General features: G+C 34.6%; 1 protein-coding gene across 2 annotated transcripts in view; it reads right to left on the reverse strand.

Moving 5' to 3' along the window:
• The window catches only part of ATG2B (autophagy related 2B), a 43,694-nt gene that overhangs the window by 21,175 nt on the left and 320 nt on the right, over window positions 1-22,199 (reverse strand). For both annotated transcript variants that reach the window (XM_035328148.1, XM_035328149.1), the window contains exons 2-23: window positions 18,500-18,662; window positions 16,577-16,729; window positions 15,520-15,622; window positions 14,473-14,635; window positions 13,836-14,015; window positions 11,858-11,954; window positions 10,797-10,979; window positions 10,002-10,156; window positions 9,103-9,214; window positions 8,684-8,945; window positions 7,650-7,800; window positions 7,067-7,159; window positions 6,706-6,894; window positions 6,246-6,519; window positions 5,332-5,434; window positions 4,459-4,651; window positions 4,183-4,325; window positions 3,059-3,216; window positions 2,638-2,810; window positions 2,181-2,331; window positions 1,144-1,343; window positions 174-254 (exon numbers count right to left, since the gene is read on the reverse strand). In XM_035328148.1, the coding sequence (XP_035184039.1) occupies window positions 174-254; window positions 1,144-1,343; window positions 2,181-2,331; window positions 2,638-2,810; window positions 3,059-3,216; window positions 4,183-4,325; window positions 4,459-4,651; window positions 5,332-5,434; window positions 6,246-6,519; window positions 6,706-6,894; window positions 7,067-7,159; window positions 7,650-7,800; window positions 8,684-8,945; window positions 9,103-9,214; window positions 10,002-10,156; window positions 10,797-10,979; window positions 11,858-11,954; window positions 13,836-14,015; window positions 14,473-14,635; window positions 15,520-15,622; window positions 16,577-16,729; window positions 18,500-18,662 (3,480 nt within the window). The remainder of the gene's footprint in view (window positions 1-173; window positions 255-1,143; window positions 1,344-2,180; window positions 2,332-2,637; window positions 2,811-3,058; window positions 3,217-4,182; window positions 4,326-4,458; window positions 4,652-5,331; window positions 5,435-6,245; window positions 6,520-6,705; window positions 6,895-7,066; window positions 7,160-7,649; window positions 7,801-8,683; window positions 8,946-9,102; window positions 9,215-10,001; window positions 10,157-10,796; window positions 10,980-11,857; window positions 11,955-13,835; window positions 14,016-14,472; window positions 14,636-15,519; window positions 15,623-16,576; window positions 16,730-18,499; window positions 18,663-22,199) is intronic.

Below are 22,199 nucleotides of genomic sequence, written 5' to 3' on the forward strand. Positions count from 1 at the left end.
AAATTTAGAAAGTTGGTAAAATAATAAGAAAAAACCTAACACAAAAAAAATCCAAAATTGAGATTTAGTTTGATATTTAAAGCCATTATGTTAAAAAGTAAGGTGTAAGGTGTTATGTTAAAGTAATGAAACTGAAATTGAAGATGCAGTTGAGAAAACTGTAGCAATCTGACCTGTTCATGCCAGCTTAAGCCTGAAGGCAACACTCTGTGCTGAAGAGTGGCTCCTCTTAGTCCAACAGCAACTAGAAATTCCTGTACAAGAAAGCTGCACAAGTCAATTTACATGAAATACATGCAACTACTTGAGATCTATATTGTGAAACAGCCATCCTTCTACTACTAGAATTGAACACACATTGTCTAGACAGAATTGTCTAGATTGGCGAGGATTAAAAATTCAATTCCGAAAACAGAAACCCTGTTTAATACAGTCTAATACTTGTTGCAACAGGATAGTTTGGAAACTACTATCAGTTTTCTGGTGGTGGTAGCTGGAAGGCTATCCGTTCATTTATTCTGGGATTCCCCAGGAATTACCAGGAGCATGAACCCAGTGCAGTCCCTTATTACGCTGTTTAAACCTGAGTCAACTGAGCCACAGTGACACTGTGCTGGTCTGCAGATTCCTTCTTCCCTAGATAACTCTAATATCTTGTTTGTCATCATTATGCCAGCTAACAGGTCATCTTTTAGCCATGCTAATGAATGCTAGTGTTGAAGCCAAATGTACCACTCGTTTACCAGTGTTATTCCAAACAGGTAAGCAAAAGGCTGCCTATTAGATGACACTGCTAGCAAGCTGTACAGAAAAGCTTTTAAATATGTGTTTTTGCGTTGGTTTTCACTGGATTAAAACTCAACAAGAAAAAGGTCAACTGGACAATAAACATACTCTATAAATATAGTGTGATGTGCAAAGTGAAGCATTGGAAGAATTATTAAATTGTGTTGATGTGTAAACTTCACAATCTACTCGAAAGACTCCTATTTTAAATAGAGAATAAATGGCTCAGAATTCATGGTTTCTTCATTTATAACCTTTGTAGTCTGAAACCTAAATGCTCCCTGAGATGCACACTGAGATAACTCAAATAATTTCTAAAAGCAGAAATTTGAAAAAAAAAAAAAAAAAAACACAAACCTTTGTATTGCTCTCTATTTTATCTGATTGGATTTTGACTGCAACGGTCAACATATTTGGACAGTCCACTCCCACACCATCTGAAGTAGTCCTACTAAGACCATCTTCTTCCGAAAAACAAATAGTAGGTTCTAACCAATGGGGACGTATTGTGCTGGGCAGTCGTACTTCTGATGAAGGGACAACCCCATCCACCATACCTGAAGAGAGATTTTGTCACAAGTTATCTCATGGTTCAAAGCTGTTACTGATGAATAGTTAAGGAGCATTCTTCATATTCTCAATACATTTAAAATCCTTTTCATTACCACCAAATAAAGTTAGTCATGCACACTTACAACTGCAAATTGTGGAAGTGAGGTTGCACATGATGCAACATTTAAAACTATGATTCTAGAAAACATTCAAAAACATGGTTCTCCTGTGGGTTACATGGAGAGTCAGGGGTATGTCTCTCCTCTTCATTTCATGAGATGGTGCTCAGTTAACCTCTAAACACAGAATAATTAAGCCTTGCACTGAAAAAAAAATCCATTGATTTGACTACCACTGATTCAGATATTTGAGGGCAAAAACGTAGTAAGTTTAACTACATGGGGGTTAACAGACACAGAAAGTACATTATCAACTTAAAACTCTTCACTTGTTGACTACAGTTAGCTACCCAAGAAGACAGAGAAACCTGAATTGCGCTGGTAGCCTGTACTTTTTTAAAATCGAATAAATACTACCACAAAGGAAGTGTGTACTTTCAAAACAAAGAACAGACTGTTCAACTAACTCTTACAAGAGGATCACAAAATCTTTAAAAATCAACAGTTGCCACTGAAAGCTTGAACTAAACTGTTAACTAGACAAATATAGTTATCATGCAGTTGTATTACTGTAGCATTCTAGGAGCATTACCCACAAATTACAGCTAAATGACATACTATTGGAGGAAAGAGGGGAGCGAGAAGAACAGCATTTCTCCTGCAGAACTACAAGCATATCTCATTTCAATTTAGCCCTCACAGCCACCTTATTCCCACCCCTACCTTGATGATATAAATTGAGGCTGCTAGAATGGAGGCAAACGTAGTGTCTGTCTTCAAAGCCTTCGTATTTAGTCACACTAAAAAGTGAACCGCTGTTGAATTCAAACCAGAATTCGCCATATTTTCCTTCCAGTATATTTCCATCATCCTGCTGAAGGAAGAGCAGAAATGTAACTTATTGCTTGCTGAGCTTTCTGCAGTTGGATAGTCCAAACTATCTTTACACTTGCTACGAACACATTAAAAAAATAGAAAACATAAAATAAATAAATAAATAGCTAAAATGTTATGTCACGTTACAGTACAGCAGTATGAAGATTACAGAATTGTTATACGCATTTGTTCCTTCCAGAAAACAGGACATGAAGTATGAAGAAGTCCCATGGCCAAAACAACAGAACAACTTTTTACAAACTATGTTTGATTTACATGTTGTTTTCCAGACACAGTGCCTTACCTTTACATCTGTGAATACTGACACTAACCCATGCGTCACATTTAGCAGAACAGACAGAAAGCTTTGTGAGTTCTTATTCTGTGAGTCAAGCTTTTTCCTTCTGCGTGAACGATAGTTTGGATCAACAGCAGAATAGTATTGTAGTGTTTCCTCCTCTGATCCACTCTCATCATCTAACAGATAAAATGACAAATAACTTTCTAGCTAGTACACATTATGCCAATAACTCATTTTCCCATCAGTAATGTAATTCAACTTCACACTTATTTTACTTAATTAAAAAGTAACTTTATTTTCCTGTCTCCATTTAAGTAAAAACTTCCTTACAAATCTGCACATTCTTTCCAGTATCATCTTAATCACTTCATCCAATTATGCTTTTGTATCACTATAGTTTTAGAGGATTTATGAAATGTATTACCATAATGAACTGCAGATTTAAACTGACTAAAGCTGTCTTTACTGAAAGTGTTGATGAGCTGGCTGGCCACAGATAATCCAACACCATAAGAAAGGTTTTCAAATGTTTCTACAGGAGATGGAGCTGTTGGTTCCCACAGCAGCAAGTCATTGCTGATCCTAGAAAGAAATACATTATTATTATTATATAAAACACATTACTGTATTTGCACTTAGTATAAGGTAAAACAAGCAGTATCTCCTTAACAGATTTCATAATAACAACCTTCATAAACAAGGAAGAGGAAAAAGTTTAAAGAGAACAAAAAGGAGTAACATATTCAGGAATAAAAACAATAGATAAATAAATGTTTTCCCTCCATAATTATAGCATGCACATATCAAAATCTAGCATTTGACAGTGACACCAAAGCCTCTTTTAATAAAGTGCATATTGGATAAGTAGGTTGGGAGGTAGGGAAGGGAAAATATCATTTTTAAACTAATGTTTCTTGTAACTTTGCTATTTTGATTTTAAGCAACTCTGTATCTAAAGATTTGTGACATTCAGTACACAAGTACACTAACAGAAACTGTACACTCAATAACCTGAACATTCAACCAAAGTTTCAGCTTTTCCACTTTGACAGGGAAATATTGGTTATTCGAGACTAAAACAGATCGGTAGGTCTCCTCATGTAACTAATATATAATGCTTACGTGCTTATTTTTTTAATTTATTAAATTTGGCATTTGGATTAAAGTTGTATTGCTTTGTTTTTCTGCAGATTAGGAACAACTAACAGAAACACAGACTGGGATTCACTATTTCAGAAAGATTATAGCAAAACTAGACACTGTGAACAAAGATCTAAAAACATTTCTCACCAAAATCAAAGGACTTAATTATGTTCACAAAATCTTCCAAATACTTTTTCAGCAGCTGACTGTTATGGCACAAATCAGACATATTATACTGTCCCTAAAATTAACTTGGAAGATTATTTACAGAGCACTTTATATTCTTAGGAAACCACACAAATAAATACCCCCTATAGCCATTCATTCAATTGCTTTCACGAACAATGAACACAGAACTAAAAGTACAGGTAACAATAACTAAGCAAAAACAATTATCATACTTGCCTATTGTAAAGTTTTTCATAAAAGCTTTTGTTAGGTAATGTTAAGTGAATGTTTGGTAACATGAGTTCCAGTACATAATGAGAATTGTTAATTGTTTTATCTTGAAACTCGGTCATTTCAACTATATCTCCTGGCATCACCATCTGAAAGAAAAAAAAAAGTGGGGAAAGAAAAATGAGTCAGAAAACAAATACAAAGTAGGAGATTGATTTTGATTGATTTTTTTTTTTTTTTTATCTACCATAAGAACAACATAGTAACAAAATTTTATAGTACCTCTTCATTTTCAAACATGACCCTACGAGAAGAAAAAGGAGAAGGCTCTGGTCTTCTAATATCACAGACATCCTTCAAAGAATGAGGCCCTCCTTCTTCTTCCTCTTGAAAATTACCGTCTCCTTCTTCCTCGTCAGCTGCTATCCTTTCCAGAATGGAGTGCACAGCCAGAGGGTTTATTTTCAATACAATCCTGATATTGAAGACGTTATGCAGAACAAGCCATTAGAGATGCTGAGAATTTTTATATTGGTGGCACAGTCATGCGTCCTACTCTACTAGCTAGCCAGTAAATACACATGGACTAAGCAGGTCAAAGATCAAAGATCTTTTATTACACAGGATCATCTGTTATGGGGAGTGTTACCATTGAGAAAGATCACCAAATTTAGAAAGATCACCGAATTTAGAGGCACAAGGTAATATAGAAAAGAATCATCACACCAAAAGGTTTGTGTCTGCTATTTTCAACTCTATCAAGTGATCGTTAGGTGACCAAAGAAAAAACTTAGCACTCTCCCAAAATAATGCTTATACTATTACACCACTAGCAGCTGTTAAAAAAATGCTCTGCATGCTCTGTGCACACAGTTCTAAAAAAATTAATTGTATACAAGAAACCATAGTGAAAGGAATTCCATACAAAAAGCCACTGAATTTTGTGACAAAAATGTATGTGGCAAATTCTAAAATAACCTCTTTCAACAGCTTATTACTTGTCACAGCTGTTAGGTGATTCTGTTCAGTAACTGTAAGGTATTGTATTGCCTTGTGATATAGGCTGCAGTAATACATTTACAATGCAAGTTAAAAAAAAAAAAAAAATCTTCAAAAATCCAAACAACCCCCACAAACGATAAAACATTATTTTACCGAGGCCAGTCGAAGTTATCTGATGATGTCATATCTCCATCTACACCACCAGACACTTGAAAAAATTTTATTGGTTCTTGTGCCTTATCTTCTTCAAATGAACCTGAACAGAAGAACATCACAGAAAAAAAAAAATAACAACACAGGAATAACAACTGCTAACTTCAGGTTGCTCACTTCACTCCTCAGGCTGGGGTCGAACAAGCTAACCTATCAAAGCTACTAAGAAAGCACCTTTGAAACCAGAATGCTTTCGCATTATCTTCTAGCTATCACAAGTTTGAAAAAAACAGATGCTTCTAATGTATAGGTACTCATATTTACATAGCATCACTAGATTATGACAGACCCATAGAAGGCACAAGAAATGACAAATCAGAAGAGAAGATTGCAAATATAAAACAGCCTCAAGGACGTATTACTTTGAAAGGTATTACAGGCATAAAAGCATTACAGTTTTCTCAACTGCAATTATTTAGGACATAACCAATCACTTCGTTTCTAGACCAGAACTGAGATTCCTCACTTGCACAAGTTGTAGTGCCTCCCTGTTATTTACAACATTTATTCCAACATAACGACAGAGATCTCAGGAATGTCCTAAATTGAAACAAACTGGTATGACAATATGACTGAAAGTAACAGAAATAGTAGCTCAGGTCTCAAAAACAAGAGAGCAAACACTACATACACATACACTACTCCCATCTCCCAACAGTATTACTTTGACTTACGCAGATATTTAGTACAGAACACAAAACTATAGCAGAGATATCTGCTTCAAAATGCAGATGGAAAGGTATTCCTTCAAGAGGAAAAAAGTCACAATTAATCCATAAAAGACCACCTTTGTCTCAACTGCATAATTTCTGGGAAAATAATAAAAAAAGAATACTTAAATGTAATATTCTTACCAGTTAACTCTTTAAATGTAAGCTCTAATTTAACTTGTTCTGGAGTTGACCCTCCTATAAATTCAGTTTTAAATTCCACATCTGTAAATTCAAGATGAAGAATCTCCTTCTGAAGTGATTTCTTAAACCATGGTCCTCTTTCCTGATCTGACCGCAGGTCAGGTATTGGGAAGCGAACAGACAGATTTAATGCGGGGGCAGTGACTTGAACCGAAACTCTACAGTTTGCAGGAGTATGTGAATCATCCAGAAAAACTTCAGTAAATGCTTTATGCTAAAACAAAGTAAACAAAACAAGTAAAAGAACTTACCACTGACTTTAGGTTTGTTATCAAGCATACAATCACTAAAATGATGAGATAGCTGCTGTTCTTTATCAGAAGTTAAAAACAAAAGCAAACAAACAAAAAATAGATTATCCTGTCTTCCTGTTAAGAAAAAAAAAAAAAAATCAACTTACCAGATTTATGTGCTTGTTGTAAGAAGTGTACATGTGAGATGCCATCATCTCCACTGTAGTTAGTTTCTGTGGTTGAAGTAAAGAATTTAATCTATCTACAATGCTAATATCCAGCTCACAAAACACCGGACTTAACTTTATTTGTAACTCTGCTTTCTGTGGAATAGAACTGAGTCTCCCTTGACTACCCTGAAAAGAAAGAGAAAAAGCACTAAAATCCTTAAAAACAACATAGTGAAACAAATTATAATAGTTGAGAGTTAAGGACTCTCAGTTGTACCAAGTACCCTTCTGTTAAAATGAACAAAATTAGACAAATGCTATTATGCAGAAACTTGGTGTTTGTAATCTCCCTCCTTACCTGAGGTCCTCTATTATCTGAATGCTTATAATGAAGCTGAAGGCATGGCAGAGCATGAGAATCTTTTTCTTCTTCAGAATGAAATGTCAGCAGCTTTAGAATAAGAGTCAAAAATAATTAATGGATAAGGAGGCCAGAGGAAAAGACATTTATGACATTTTACCTAGAACAGATAGCATGTAATCCTGGATTCAAATCAGTGGACAGAGCCCTGGTCCCTCCACTTACTCAATCCATTTGTTCAGTTACTTTTAATGATGCCTCTCATTATTAAAGAGTTGGAACAACAAGCATCACCTAAAGAAACCTTCCTATTGCTTATCTCCACAGGTCAGTTTTTCAGAAAAGCTCACTAATTCTCAAATTACATTAAGCATATTTTAAAGAGAGGTAAACTACCGAAGTATGGCTACCGAATATTATTTGAGCTTGCAATTAAAATATGAGATGCATCTAAAAACCATAGCATTTATAAACTTATAGCTTAAAAATTATAACTAAGTTAAAATCTAGCATTTTCAATTATACGATTCAAATTTATTTTGGGGGAACTCCCTGCCTTCCTTTTTTTTTTTAAACATACCTCTGTATAGTGAGGCTGAATGGAATGAGAGTCAGTAGAGAAAAGGCATTCCAGGAACTCCATATCCGCAATGGATAAATCAGTACTAAAACTTCGAGAAGCAGACCTTTGTCTCTGTTCATAAGACACTTTGATGCCCGTACCTATAAATCTGAATTATGAAAATTATGAATTACAGAAAGTAGCATGAAATAATAAAATTATGAAAATTCAATTTTTAGACACGTAAAAAAAGGATCACTACAGGCCTTTAAAAAAATCATTAAAACTTACAAATTTTTCTTTGAAAGCTAAAAAGAAGTTTCTCATTGTAGCTTTAGCAACAAAGATAAAGGATTCACTTGTCATATGTTCAACAATGGTCAGTGTGGAGAAATTCACGAAGACCACTTCAGACATCTAACTTAAGGTATAATTCACATAAAGCTGGGAATCCTTATATAGACAAGGAAAACGTCAGGTGCCTACGGAAGTCTAGATTACAGGCACAAGGTAAGAAAATGTATTTCCACCATTAAATGTTTTGTATCATACACTTTACTGGGACGTTAAAACTTCCGGGAAAATAATTGCTTCCTGACTAACTGTAGGATTTTTGCTAACTTTTTTTTTGTTCACATTTGTTATCCCCACTGATATCCTATTTTCCACTAAGGAAAACCTAAGCTTCTCCAAACAGAAATCCCTCTATTGCAGTAGAGATGGTACTAAAAATACAGTTGTTTCTAAAGAAATAGTTTACTTAATGATCTTGAACCTGTAGCTTTCTGCAGTAGAAACTTCACCTAGTTTAACTGATCTATCAAAGAAAGGTTCTAGGTTCACTGTAGCTTTTATTCATTTTGCTTTTTTATATTAAAAAATACACCTTGGACAACAGGTGTCAAAATACAAGGCTATTTTGAAGTTAACAAAGTCTAATGCAGTTCAATTAAATGACAATTCCAATGGAAATAAACTTCTTTATTTTATTTAAGTCTACTTAAGAGATATATATGCACTTAAATTAGATTTATTAATAAGCAAAGTTATACCTAAGGTGATCATGAGAACAAGCTTCTGCAAACACTTCTCGGAAGGATAGAAAATCTTCTGTTGCAAACTTCACTGGCTCAATCTTTTCTATTCGGGCAAAGAAATCCCGAGCCATTGGTGTCAATGGGTTATGGTTCAGTGAACTTTCAGGTGGGGGTAAAGGGTCAATATGAAGTACAGACACTGAGAAAGTTCCCACTGCCAGTCTAAAAAGAAGCTCAGGTCTGGATTCATCCACAGAAACAGATCTGGATGGAATAGCTGAAATACAAAAGTAAGTCCATATAATTTTTCAGCAATAACACATTCATAACAACATCTTACTTTTGATTTTCATTTCTTTTTACCGAATTGCTCCATAACAATTTCTTTCCAGAACTATCTGGAGAGTAGAACATAAAACAGCATTTTTACTTACATGTCCTTCTTAAGGAAGTCTGGTGAACCACGTTGGCTGTAAGCGAAGAACCTCTCGGAGGTTGTAGTTCTTGTCTGTTACGGTCAAGAAAATCACCCCAAGTTGGTTGAAGCTAGAACAAAAATATGCTACATCGTAAGTATGCTAAATAGATGTTCATATACTTATTAGATCGCATATAAATAGTAAGGTAAAGGAAGATAAATAAGACGTGCATAAACAGTCAACAGCATGCTATTTCATGGCATTTTAACACTCAACTAAATGATGTAGATATGCTTTTGGCTACATTATTTAATTCTATAGCAGTCTTTATCCACGTGTTTATAAAGCTGGATAAGGCTGCTCTCTAGATGAACATCTATTATCTTGTTTCTCTGTAAAAAGCATGCGTTCTCCATAGCTTTAATTAAGTAAAACATTAAGCACCTAATATCTCCATCTTCCCCAAACCTGTTAACAGCATAATTTTTTGTTCTCTAAGAAATGAATATAATGATTTTGTATTTTCATTGCCATTGCCTGTGTAGTCCATGTTAAAACAAGACTCAGATATCAAATATACATTTATGAAAAATCAAAGGGTCTTTCAAAGATGACCATTGTAATTTCTGAGGAATTTCAAAACAAGTACTCTCCATTTCCTGTCCCGGTAGCCAAAAAAAGAAACTTTGCAATACAGCTTCCATAGCTGACAAGGAATAAATACTATCAGCTCTAAATAACTTCATGTCTCAAGACAGCTCAAACAATTTCAGGTCTATACACAGTCAGAAAGATGCAAAATTGGAGTAATAGAAAGTGTTGACCAGCAACAGTTCTTGATATTGCAAAGAATAAATGAAATGAAAAAAGGTTGATTTCAAAAAGATTTTAAATGCAGTTAATACTATACATACCACTGTAGTGCTCAGTGGAGATCCTGCTGGTGTACTTGTGTATGTACTAGTTAAAGACAAGTCTAGATCCATAGTAGGAGGGTCTCCGAGAGGTGGAAGGGAGGAAAGACTGTGAGACATGTCCATGTCAGCCATTGAGAAAAAAACTTCTTCTTCTAATGAGAAACAAGGATAATAAAGAGTTACTTTCTAAAGTAAAAAACTAACTTTACTTTTAACGGGAATGTATTTCTAAGTTCAGAAATCCAATGGCTGGACAGAATAACCAACTAAATATATTGTTTACAGAAGCTCCAGGTTCTCCTGACACTGAAACAAGTAGTACATGGAGACAGAAATTATTAAAAAAGAAAAATAATAAAATTGTCAACCATTCTGTTTTCATATTCAAGTTGGCAAAATTTCTATAGTTTCACACCTTTTGACAAATCAAAGTTTTTATTTTCATATTACAAAACAGTAAAAAGTATTTAAGTAAATAAAAATACAAGTATTAGTGCAATGCAACTATTACTTTCCTCAACCATATTTTGAAAAGGTACTACAGTTCACGTGTATTTACAAAGTTGCAAAATAACATACAGATTACTGAACACTTTTAATGAAACACTGAATGAAACCTAGCCCAATATTTAAACTGTAAGTTCATTTTTAAGCAGTATAATTAATAGCACAGAATAGTAGTATGTCAAAGTTCTTCTGATACTTAAATTACTAAGGTTAAAAGATCAACACTCAATGTAGGTAATTTTCACAACAGGCTATTTGCTACACTGCATCATCTTTTATACTTGCCACGACTAGAAGGCGTTCTGGCACTCTCTGTCTCATAGAAGCTTTGTTCAGATGAGGCTCCTGCAGATAAAGACTCTTTTCTTAAATAACGTTTCAACTCCATCTGAATTCGATACTCATCTTCCTGCTTCATCGGTCGGTTCTTCCTATCTTTATTTGACAATTCTATCCTGCTGAGGCTCTCTAAATTAAAAAGACACAAAACCCACTGTTACTTCCTCACCAGTATCCCAAAGAAAATTCAAAACTGAGTGAAAATGAACTAATTGTTATTGTTGTGTATCTAAATATGTAGATTTATATGCACATCTATCTGTGGACGCACACACATCTGTTGTGTGTCAGATGTATATATACACATTGTTTTGGGGATTTTATTCATCCAAGATGGATTATTCTCTCTTTAGCATTACTTTCAAGTCTGAAATGACTGTTTTAAGATCATATATGCAGATATGTTCACATATGTTATCACCGTATATTTCTGGGTCAGCTTTAGAGACTAACAGACACAATCCCTTGAAGATTTTACTATTAAGGAATTACTAAAATTTCAGGTTTGAAGGTGATACAATTTAGAAACTATTTGTAATGCTTTTCCAGTTATCCAAAACCAATTAACAAGTCTAGTACAACAAAAATGCTAGCATCATTAGAAGAATATAAAGCATCTACCCAGTATTAAGTGTTTTCCATGCCTGTCTCTAAAGCATAGGACACAGAACAAACTGGAATGCTAACCTAAACCCTCTGGTCAGACTGAAGTTGTAAGAACCAAAAATGTTCTAGCCTCCTGACCTTCTCCAACTACCATTTCCCCATCTCTTGTCTTTAAGAAAAATAAAAATTAAAAAATAATTACCTACTTTTTCATTACCAACAATCTGCAACTGAATAAAAATCGCATTATAGTCCTACTCAGAGCATTTTGCTAAAACAAAAAAAATAATATTTTTCTACCACAACAAACATTTTTTCCACTGAAGAAACTTGTTTATCTTACAAATCTTCATTCTTGTCCACCTAAATACACACGTAACATATACAGAATGCTCACTTGCCTGGTCCTGCAATAGCTGCTACCATGTCCAACAGAAGATGCACCTGCCTTGGTGACAGAAACAGATGTACAGAGTCTATCTGTCCATCCACATCCAACTGAAAAAAAAAAAGGAAGGAAAAAATTTAATGAACACAATTTTTCTTTAGAAACTGTGACTCAAATATTTTGATGATACATTTTGATGCTGTGAAGAATACAGCCATCCCAGCAATATTTTCATCTTCTAAACACCAACAGCTAGAACTTTTAACAATGTATTACTTCTGATCTGTAGCTTGGCAAGATGAACAGACCTGTCTCACTGACTGTTTAGTTGCTTAAATTAAATACAGAATCACCTAACAGGAAAATTCAAGAATACCATTAACATGCTAGTAGTTTTGCTTCCTTATTAATTTTAGAAGCAGGCAACAGTATAAATTTAGTTTTTATGTACTAATTACAAAATACTGAAATCAGCTCCTTCTGAAGTAGACCTTTAAAACTGTAAAGATTCTCTCTAGAATTTCTCTTCAGTGTACATATTAACAGAATTAAACACTTTATTCCAAAAGAGGAGGATGATTTTAAAAGTCTAATTGTTTTACAGAGCAAGCCACTTATCTTGTGAGAACAGCTCAAGTTAAATTTATCTTAAGAACAGCTATGGATTTATTTTTCAGTTCTATAATCCTGTACTCATTGTACTGGGTGTAGGTAGTGAAGTGTTGGTAGCAGGATGAGCTGCAGGGATGGCCGCTGTGAGAAGAGGTCACGGGCTTTCCCGTGCTGGGCAGGGCTGGTTCCAGCCTGCCCTGCACCAGACTCTCCTCAGGACACAGCCAAGCCCATCAGCAAAGCAGGTTTTCACCCCTACACCAACATATTTAAGAAATAGCAAAATGTTATGTAGGCTGCAAGGAAAAAACAGCTGTGAGAAACAATCCTGCAAACCCCAAGGTCAGAGAAGAAGGAGGAGGAGAAGGTGCTCCAGACACTGGAGCCAAGATGCCCTTGCAGCCCATGGAAGAGATACGCAGCGGAACAGAATTTCCCTGCAATTGTTAACAGATTAAATATATGCCCCTTGTCTCCAATATTAAAATATACAAATTTACTAATATATTCACACCTTTAAACTAAAAAAAGCTTTATTTTCAACAGCTTTGTTTCCTGTATTTTTATGTCAAAGTCAAAATATTAACTATTAGCATTAAATATAGCATTATTATTTTATTGCTATAAATTTTAACATAAAAACTCAAAAGTAGAAATGTTCACATTAGTTTTATAGTGCTGCAACCTAAGTAAGAATTTAAGGACTACTTGTAATTCTTGAAGTAATTACATCCTTTTAAAGTGTTTTTAATCAGCCATTTAAACATTCCATGCATACGTAAGCAAAGTTAGTCATAGTGCTACAAGAAAAAAAGGATAAATGAATAGCAGCAGGAGTTTCATGAAAACAAAACAATTTCCTCAGGACTCACTGCAATACATAAATTCATTCTGTCTCCAAGATACAAGAACAATACATTTCTTGTACTTCCAAATGTAATTTTAATTAACTATCCTCCTGCAGTTCCTTTTACTGTTTGCTTTGCATAGAAATAGCAAGAGAATATCTAAGTAGTTAACGTACCTGTTTACTTAAGAAGGAACTAGATAGACCCACAAACCCACACTTGACTTACTCTTCTCTTATTTATAAGTTTAAAAAAATCCCCTAAAAATTATGCAGTTTTTAAAAGATAACATTGGTACATTTTTTTCTATATTTTATGATACGTCCTGGGAAGATATCAGATATCCATTGTAAAGATGTCTTACTAGACATGTATGTTGGTATCAAATGCGAAGAATCTAAAACTAAAACTTAAGGCAATTCTTTTCCCTTGAAAATCTCACCATTTTTGGATGCAGTTAAAAACAAAACAAAAACAAAACAAAAAAACCACATAACCAGTAATTTTAAAGACCAGGAAAGCATGACTAACCTTAGCTCCAGGAAGTACTTCATTTTGCTTTAATGTTAGGCTCAGCTCCATTCTACCAATCAGCTTACTGATCTGTACAGGGTCAGAAGGAGTAATTTCTGGCAAGTTTCTTGTTAATTGCGGATGTGGCTCATAAGTGATTTTTGGGTTCCAGCTAGGTGAAAGCTTTGGCTCGGTTGCCTTCAAATGTTACAGAGATAGGGATTAGAATATATGTCATTTCTTATCAAGAAATGTAAACATGCACTTCAGATAAGTTTATCACACAAATATAAATTTGATAGTGGTATTAAAAACACTTATTAATAACTGTGAAGAAACAAGGCACATAAAAATCTGAAACATCAGGCCATCACAAAAAAAAACTGGAGCAAGTTTCCACAGAATAGCAAGTTATAGAGGACATTAAACTTGCAACCAGATTCCACTGCAATACATCCTAAATTTTACTCAGTAATAAAGTCTCTATTTCCTTCCCCCTTGTCAAAATCAACAGAAGTGATTATGAACGTTAGCAAATACAGATGCAAGTAAAAGTTCAATTTCTATATCCTTTAGAATGAATCTAATACATCAGTGTAACAATATATTCTATGCTTCATCACTTTACATTCTTACATAATGCATTTTATTTTACCAGCTGTGTAGCTGAACACACTGGGGAGGACTTTGTTGATGCGGGAAACTCATCCCAGAAGAAAGAGACACCTGAGAGCTGAAGTAACTTGTGAGCAAAAGCTGTGGGCTGATGTACATTAATTCCAGAGCACTCATCAGCAGTTTCATCACAGTACATAGTTCTGGGAGACAAAAGCAAGGAAATAAAGATGGTAGGAGCATGCAAATTTTTACCTTTATTGTGCCATTTAGCCTCTAAGTTTGTACATGCTCTCTCTCTCTTCAGACTATTTACAATGCCGTAGACTGTCCTGAAAGGAGAAACCACCACTCTCTGGGAATGGGTGGAAACCTTCAATTTTCTACAGGACAATTGCAACATGCTTCCAGTGTAAATATATCCTGGTGTATTACCCTATTACTAATGTCTAACCTGACTGTAAAACAAAAGAGTCTGCCCAACACTGTTTCCATTAGGACATATGTAACTCTTGCTTCAGAATCCTGATTTTTAGAAAATCTACCATCTAATATTTTTAAGTTGTCTACAAGCACTACTTCAAAGTAATATTCTGTGTCAAAATCAAATTTTAATATTGAGAAAATGTATTCCAGTCTCATAAATTTTTGGTGCAAGTCTCCACATAAGAGAATCTGCAGTGGAAAAATACATCTTAACTTTCCATAAATAAGATGTATCAAATATCAAAACAACATGCTATTTATCCCTTTTGAGTAAGAGGTTGCCTGATTTGCCAGTAATATCAAATGACTTTGGAGCTTCTGAGAGATGGTTTTCATTAATTGTGGAAGCGGTCATTACCTTGCCTTTCAAAAGGTCTAGATCTCTTCTAATTTGATGATTAAATATTGTGCAGTTAAAGTTCAATGAAGAAACTGCTCCCTGGCTCTATAAAAGGGGTTTAACAGGGCTACTCAAGGTCTAGTGTCCAGCTGAACAGAAAGATGTGTTTATGTGCACATAGTAAGATACCTTGTACAAGAAGTGGCAATAAATGTCCTGAAAAAAATATATATAAAGATAGATTTTTCTAAAAATCTTTACCTTTCAATTCGAATTTCAAGTGCAGTTCCACTTTTAGAGTTTTCTGGCACATGTTCAACTCGCAAAACAGTATCTAAAAAGGTAACTTTCACTCTTCGTAGAACTTAAACGAGAAAATTAAAAGACAGCAAGCACTTAAATTACTTTACTCAATAACGACTTTTATAAACCAAATGAAAGGCCATTTTAAATTGGCAAAGTTCTCAACATGTATTTCAATGAAAATAAATTGCCATTCAGTTTAATAAAGTAAAAAGACCTCAAGGGACAATGTGAACTACTACTAAATGTCTAATCTGTACTACCATACCAAGAAATGGACTATAATAGACTTGGGCAAACAGCGACACAAATCAAATTGTTCTACGGCTCAGCACGGATGACCCTTAAATCTGCTGCATGGCACATCATGTCTGAACTCCTAAACATTGCTATAAGCTATAAGACAAAGTGGGTCTTTATCTGGATACTTCTATTTCTAGATCTGATTTTAAATGTTTCCCTTAGCTCAGACATTCCACCACAAGGCTCTCCGTTCCATCAGGTGGTCATAAACACTTATTTTCTTCCACTTCAACAACAGCAAGCATAGCTTCTAAAGTACATCTAGCAACATGGTGTGATAATTGACATACACATCCTAATAGATCAGCTTTGTGTAAAATGAGCTGAAAAAACATTCTGATTTTCTTCAAAAGCATCAATGCTAACAACAGTAAGTTTGTGTGAGGCACTAAACTGGTACCTCCACAACTAAGGCACCTCACCAGTCATTCATGCACAGATTTACCTCAATTTGTTCTGGTGCAAACAATGGCCAATTTGGCACTGAAGAAGGACTCATTCTGTCCACTGAAGTATGCCTACACACATTTGTAAGTACATTCCCCCCACACACACCTTGAATACTGTAACTATTGTCCTGCCTTTCTGTTTAAAGTTTACCAGTATAAAGTCAAGATTTGTGAGAAAAATTAGGGCAAATGAGATGCCATTTTGCAAAATTGACACAACGAAAACTGTGATGTTCACTCAGACCTCGGTAATGAATTCATACCTGTTTCAATAGTTTCTGCAAATTTCTCAAGTCCTTCAAAAGGCTGAGATCCTTCTCCTTGTTCATCCGTCAATTTTTGGCTAAGACACTCTTTTGCAAGCTGCATACTACTGGTCATAAAACTTGACCAATACATAGGTTCAGACCCCGATGCTGTAAAGTAAGAGAAGTCTTAATAAATCTTGAATAATAAATTTTGAATTAAGACAAAATGAAATAAGTAATACATTTGGGACAACAAGAAAACAGGTTCAACAGCTTGGTAAGAAGTCATACTTAAAAACAAATTTAGTCATTATCTGCCGTTATGAGATATACTACTTTTAAATTACTTTAATCTATTTAAATTGTACTAGTGATATTCTGTTATTTGAAAAGATGAAAGTACTGTTCAAATTAACCAATCTTCAGCATTAAGTGAACAATTTCACTCTCAAGTTTATTATATTGGTATGATTTTGCAGGCATAATCAGCAAAATGAAATACAAGAAATAACTGTTTTTAAGAATTTTTTTCAGGTTTCCTATTCTATTTGAAACACATCCTAGATGAGTGAAGACTTGGCAAGGTTTAAAATGTTATGTTAGCATATCAATTTAAACATCTTTAAATGTCTAATGCAGACCTGACCTAGTAACTATAAAATAATAAAACAGCAATCCAAGAGCACAGTATGTGTTAAACTGAACAAGTTTTTTTAGCAGACAGATTAGCTTAATTGAAACTCTATCAGCTAACGCCAAGCCTATTGTGAGCAAACACTATAAATCTAGATTAGAAAAGGTAATAAACTTCAAACATAACGCTCTAGTACAGGAAACAAACAGTACAACAAGCATAAATGCAAACATGTTAAATGGACAAAACATTCCAGTTTAGCAATCAAATAAAATCAGCACTGTTCATCAAATAGAAATAAATGAATGAAAGTGAACAAATAAACCTTTCTCCTAATACTACCATTCTTTCAAAGAAATTATCTTAATTCAGAAAATAAGACTGCTCAAAATTTAGTTCCAGTTAAACAAATGAGAATGAAACGGAGAAAATATGTTACTTAAAGTAACTTGCAAAAGATGGAGAAGAGGTTTATGCATTTTCCCACTTATGAAAAGAAAAAAAAAATAGAATAACCACAGAAAAACTATTGGAAGAAAATATTTTCTTCCATCTTCTTTACACTATAAAAAGGAAAACAAAAATCCTTCAAACACTCATGCATTAATCTTCACAAATTAAAAATGCACAGGAATGTCCCACACATGCTATAATAATAAATATTAACAGAATTTCTGGGAGTTTCAAAGTCACTGAAAATTTATCATCATAACAGTCAAAAACTAGATCATCTAGATTTGTATGGATACAGACAAGCCAGAAAAGCTCAAACAATGCTCTCAGCATTATAATCAAAGGTAATGAGTATTTACAGCAAAGTCGTTATAAAGCGTACTTGTTATCCAAATATACACACTAAATACACCTTCTGCCATGAAGTTGCTGAAGAAAGCCAGAACCTCACTTAACCCCCCCCTCCCAGTCTTACAGTGTTGTGTTCCTCTCCTGCCACGCAACAGCCAAGGTCCACATCTACTGATGTTGACTAATAGCACTTGGCACACAATAACCAAAAAAACTAGCTAACAGAAACTCCCTACCACACTGCACTGTTTTCATTTCAATATGCCTGAAGCTGTTGGGAAGATACAGCAGTAGGAGTATTATAAACGTTGTAAATTATTTAATAGAACAAGCAGTTAAGAAACACTTGACAGTTTCTTTACCACATTCTCTATCATTAATGTATGTAAATTAAATGACACTTTAAATAAGGCTAAGAACTGACTAGAGCAGGTGCAGCCTTTTGCGTTTAAAAAACTGTGAAGTCTCCTTTTCAAAAATGAACAAAATACCAAGCCTACCTAGTCTTGGTCTTGGCCTGAAGACCATCTCTAATCCTTTTACTTCCAATGCACAGTTATCCTGTAGCAACGACCCCCACGGAACAGATAAAGAAATTGACTGGATAAAACCATCTGTGACTTCCAGAGGTGCATCTGCAGACTCCAGGATCTCATTAAGACACTAGAAGAAGAGAATCAAGAAAAAAAAATCAGCATGGTAACAACAATATAATGCATATATGCATGTGTATATATTTATAAACATACACTGTATATAATAAAACAGATTTATCTATTAGAGAATTATATAGGAATTAAAGAAACAATAAACCAGCTGTTTTCAAGTATTTTGATTCTATAATAATTTGTTTCCATTCATTACTGAGCTTTCAACATAGCACAGTTTTATCTGTGGCTAGCTATATAGCCTGTATTTTTACACCACATCAACAAATTCTGCAATCCTACTGTTATAAATACCACAATACTGATACAGGTCCATCTGTTCTTTTTCTACCAATACTGGAAGACCAATCTCTAACAATATTAAGACTAAAAACACGGTAAGTACCTGGTTTCTGTGGCAAGCCTATTTCACAAGCCAAATTTCAGTGTAACACTCCTTTGACCCTTCCCTGCAACAATGGAACAACGCAACCAAATAATCGTCTCTTACTTCATACTTGCCATTTCTAAATTATATTGTGTTCAAAGTCATGTTTAACACTAATATAAAATTACAAAAATTGAATCTGTTTCATTAATCGCCTCCTTTACAGTGACATTATAAACAAAACTCCAATCAATCAAGTTTCGGTAAGTATCACAAAGAGCTGACTTTGATGACTGAATTTGATAGCAAATTCAAAGAGCTGAAATTGATGACTGAAATGGAAGCCAGCTCTGAAGCAGTAATTCAGGATTTTGAAGTTTTCTGTAATCCTCAGAGAAGTCTTTTTGCACCAGTGCTTTCATTACTACAGAGTCCAAAAGAGCCCTTTTTCAAACCAAACACATTTTTCCCGTCTATATATAAAAAAGCAACCCCCCTGTTTGCGCTAATTCAAATGTTCAGTAATTTCAATTTTTCACTAAATAAGAACTATCTAGGTTGCTCTAATAAAATAAACACAGTCTAAATCCCATACCAAACTTGGTGAGTGTAGCTTTCTGCTGTACACAAGACCCTACTGAAGACTGTGGCTGTAGTATCAGGACACAGCATTCCACAGACAAATGTATGGTTTTGACCTATCTTGAACACAAACTTCAATTTTACCTCAAAAATGAATAAATTCAGTGTTAAAAAGATAAAGAATAAAAAAATGCTTTCAATTTTTATTTATTTTTAAAATGCTGTTCTATAGGATAATTTAAAAATAAAAACGAAGAAAAACTTCAAAAAATGAGATTTTTTCATTCGTAAGTCGCCAGTTTTAACTGTCACTTTGTGTTAACTTGCTCTATCCTCTCAGTAAACTCGCTTTCAGAATTTTTTCTACGTGTATACTTTTCTAGTTCCTGTTCCAAAGTCCACTCAAGCAGTAGAAAAAGACAAAAAAAAAAAAAAAAAAAAAATCTTGAAACAGTTTTGTCAGGAAATTTTTAATAAACAAATAATTAAGATTCAAAGACATTAAAATGTTATTTTGAATTAAATGTAATAATTATAGATGTGGCAGTATCATAAGCATGAAGTAATTATTTGGTACGAAAACCTTATTTGAAAACAACACTGATTCTTTTAAATTACTTGGACCTTTACAAATTAATTTGCTATAAAAAGAAGTAAGCTAGTTATTAAAATCAATTTTGAATAAATCTGACCTCAGACAACTTTTTGCTAGCAAGATACATTACAATAAAAATTATTAAACACATTCCTAATTACTTTGAAATAGAAATTTACTATCTTAAAGAGAAAAAAAATCAAGCATTTTTATACCTATTGTGCCTAGAAAGCTGCAATTAGAGCATTCTAAGCAAGATTTTAAAACCGAAGTACGGTCTTCACAGCAGGACTTTTTCCCACGTTTGACCGAAAGCATGCAGCTGGAATCACTGCAATACTACCTGCTAAAACACTACTTGATGTGCACTAAAATTCAACCACAAATAACATGGTATACATTCTGATTTTTCTCAACAGTCCAGGAGGCAAGGGTGTTACGGCAATAGTCCAAGGTATTTCTATCTGTATAAATTGTAAACACGTGCATATTAAGATGAATAAATATATCCACAAAAATGGATGAGATAATATGCAAAGCTACAGTCATCCTGGTGATTCGCAGAGAACAAGCTTACAATGACTAGAGGGGAAAAAAAGGAGCTGTAGTACTTCCGTGACATCTGTTTTGCAATCTGTCATACATGAGAGTCACGTGCAGAGAACCTCAAACATGTCATTCATTGTTTACAAGTCAGAAAGAAAAATGTTGATCTACAAATGGGAAAGATAACCTAAGCCTTAGTGTACATACATTTAACCACTCTGTATCCATAATTAAGTATTCATTTACTATTGTCTGTAACTGCTACCGTTTCAAAATATTTATGTTTCAAATAATGTCACTGACTAGTGAAGACTGCTGTGACACCCACTAGAGGGCATAATAACTCAAAGCCTAACAGCCTTACAGCCTGCCACAGAAAACAAGCTGTGAACACGGAAAAGAAAACAACCCCCAACACTAAAACCCTGGTAATTTTGAGCATTTCTACAAATGTCTGTCCCCTGCCATGTCCCCTGCTACTTTCCAACATACTTGCACGTAAACAACTGGAAAAACATTATTTGAAAATACCATTCACAAGCATTTTAAAATGAACCTAGAGCACAGTATTGTAAAAACGTGTTTTGACAGTAGTTTGTAAAGCGTTAAGCCTGTATAGCTAGTTAATCATCTATGCTACCTTGAAAGTCAATGACTGACACACAGAAGCACTTCAGGCTCCTCATGACACTCACTTGACTGGCAGGTGGAATGCAGTACCATTGGTAATTAACTCAAGAAACTTTACAAAACACAGCAGACACAGACTTCTGAATAACTACAGCAGGCTAGAAGTGTGTGTGTGTGTACAGACACATACATATATATGTATATGTATACACAACAGTGCTGAAAAAAGCTTCTGTTGGTTCAAAGCAATACAGTCCACCTGCTAAGCTAACTCAGCTAAAAGCAGCTTCCCATTTCTCGTCAACACATACTGTCATCATTTCCAAGACTAGGCTGTGGAGATCCCTACAAACAGTCCCTGAAGTCCAGCACATCACTGCCAGAAAGAACTATGGGCCTCCCTGCTGAAGACAAAGCAGAGATAGAACAGGGATCACTATGTGTTTTTATCATCTCTAGCAGTAGTCAGTCAACAGGATTCTCACGAACTACAGTAACAATTTCCACTGGTCTGGGCAGCACTATCTCCTTTTCCCTGAGAAGTCAGCAGCTCCTGCCTTCTTTTCCTTAAACTGCGAACACTTTTCTCATCCATAATCAAAAACAAATAACAAAATCAAGCCATGACCGGAAAAATACATCCGTAATAAATGCCCAGATTATTTTTTTCAAGTGTTCGCGTATCAGAGAAGAGTTCCCTGGATGAGACGCTAATTATGGCTGTAACTTTTTACATAAGGAGGCCGGGTATTGAAAATGAAGTGGGTGGCAGCCGGGGGCAGGCGATCAGCTGGTCCCTCAGCCGCAGCAGG

The sequence above is a fragment of the Oxyura jamaicensis genome, chromosome 5, assembly GCF_011077185.1.
Source record: "Oxyura jamaicensis isolate SHBP4307 breed ruddy duck chromosome 5, BPBGC_Ojam_1.0, whole genome shotgun sequence".
Lineage (NCBI taxonomy): Eukaryota > Metazoa > Chordata > Aves > Anseriformes > Anatidae > Oxyura > Oxyura jamaicensis.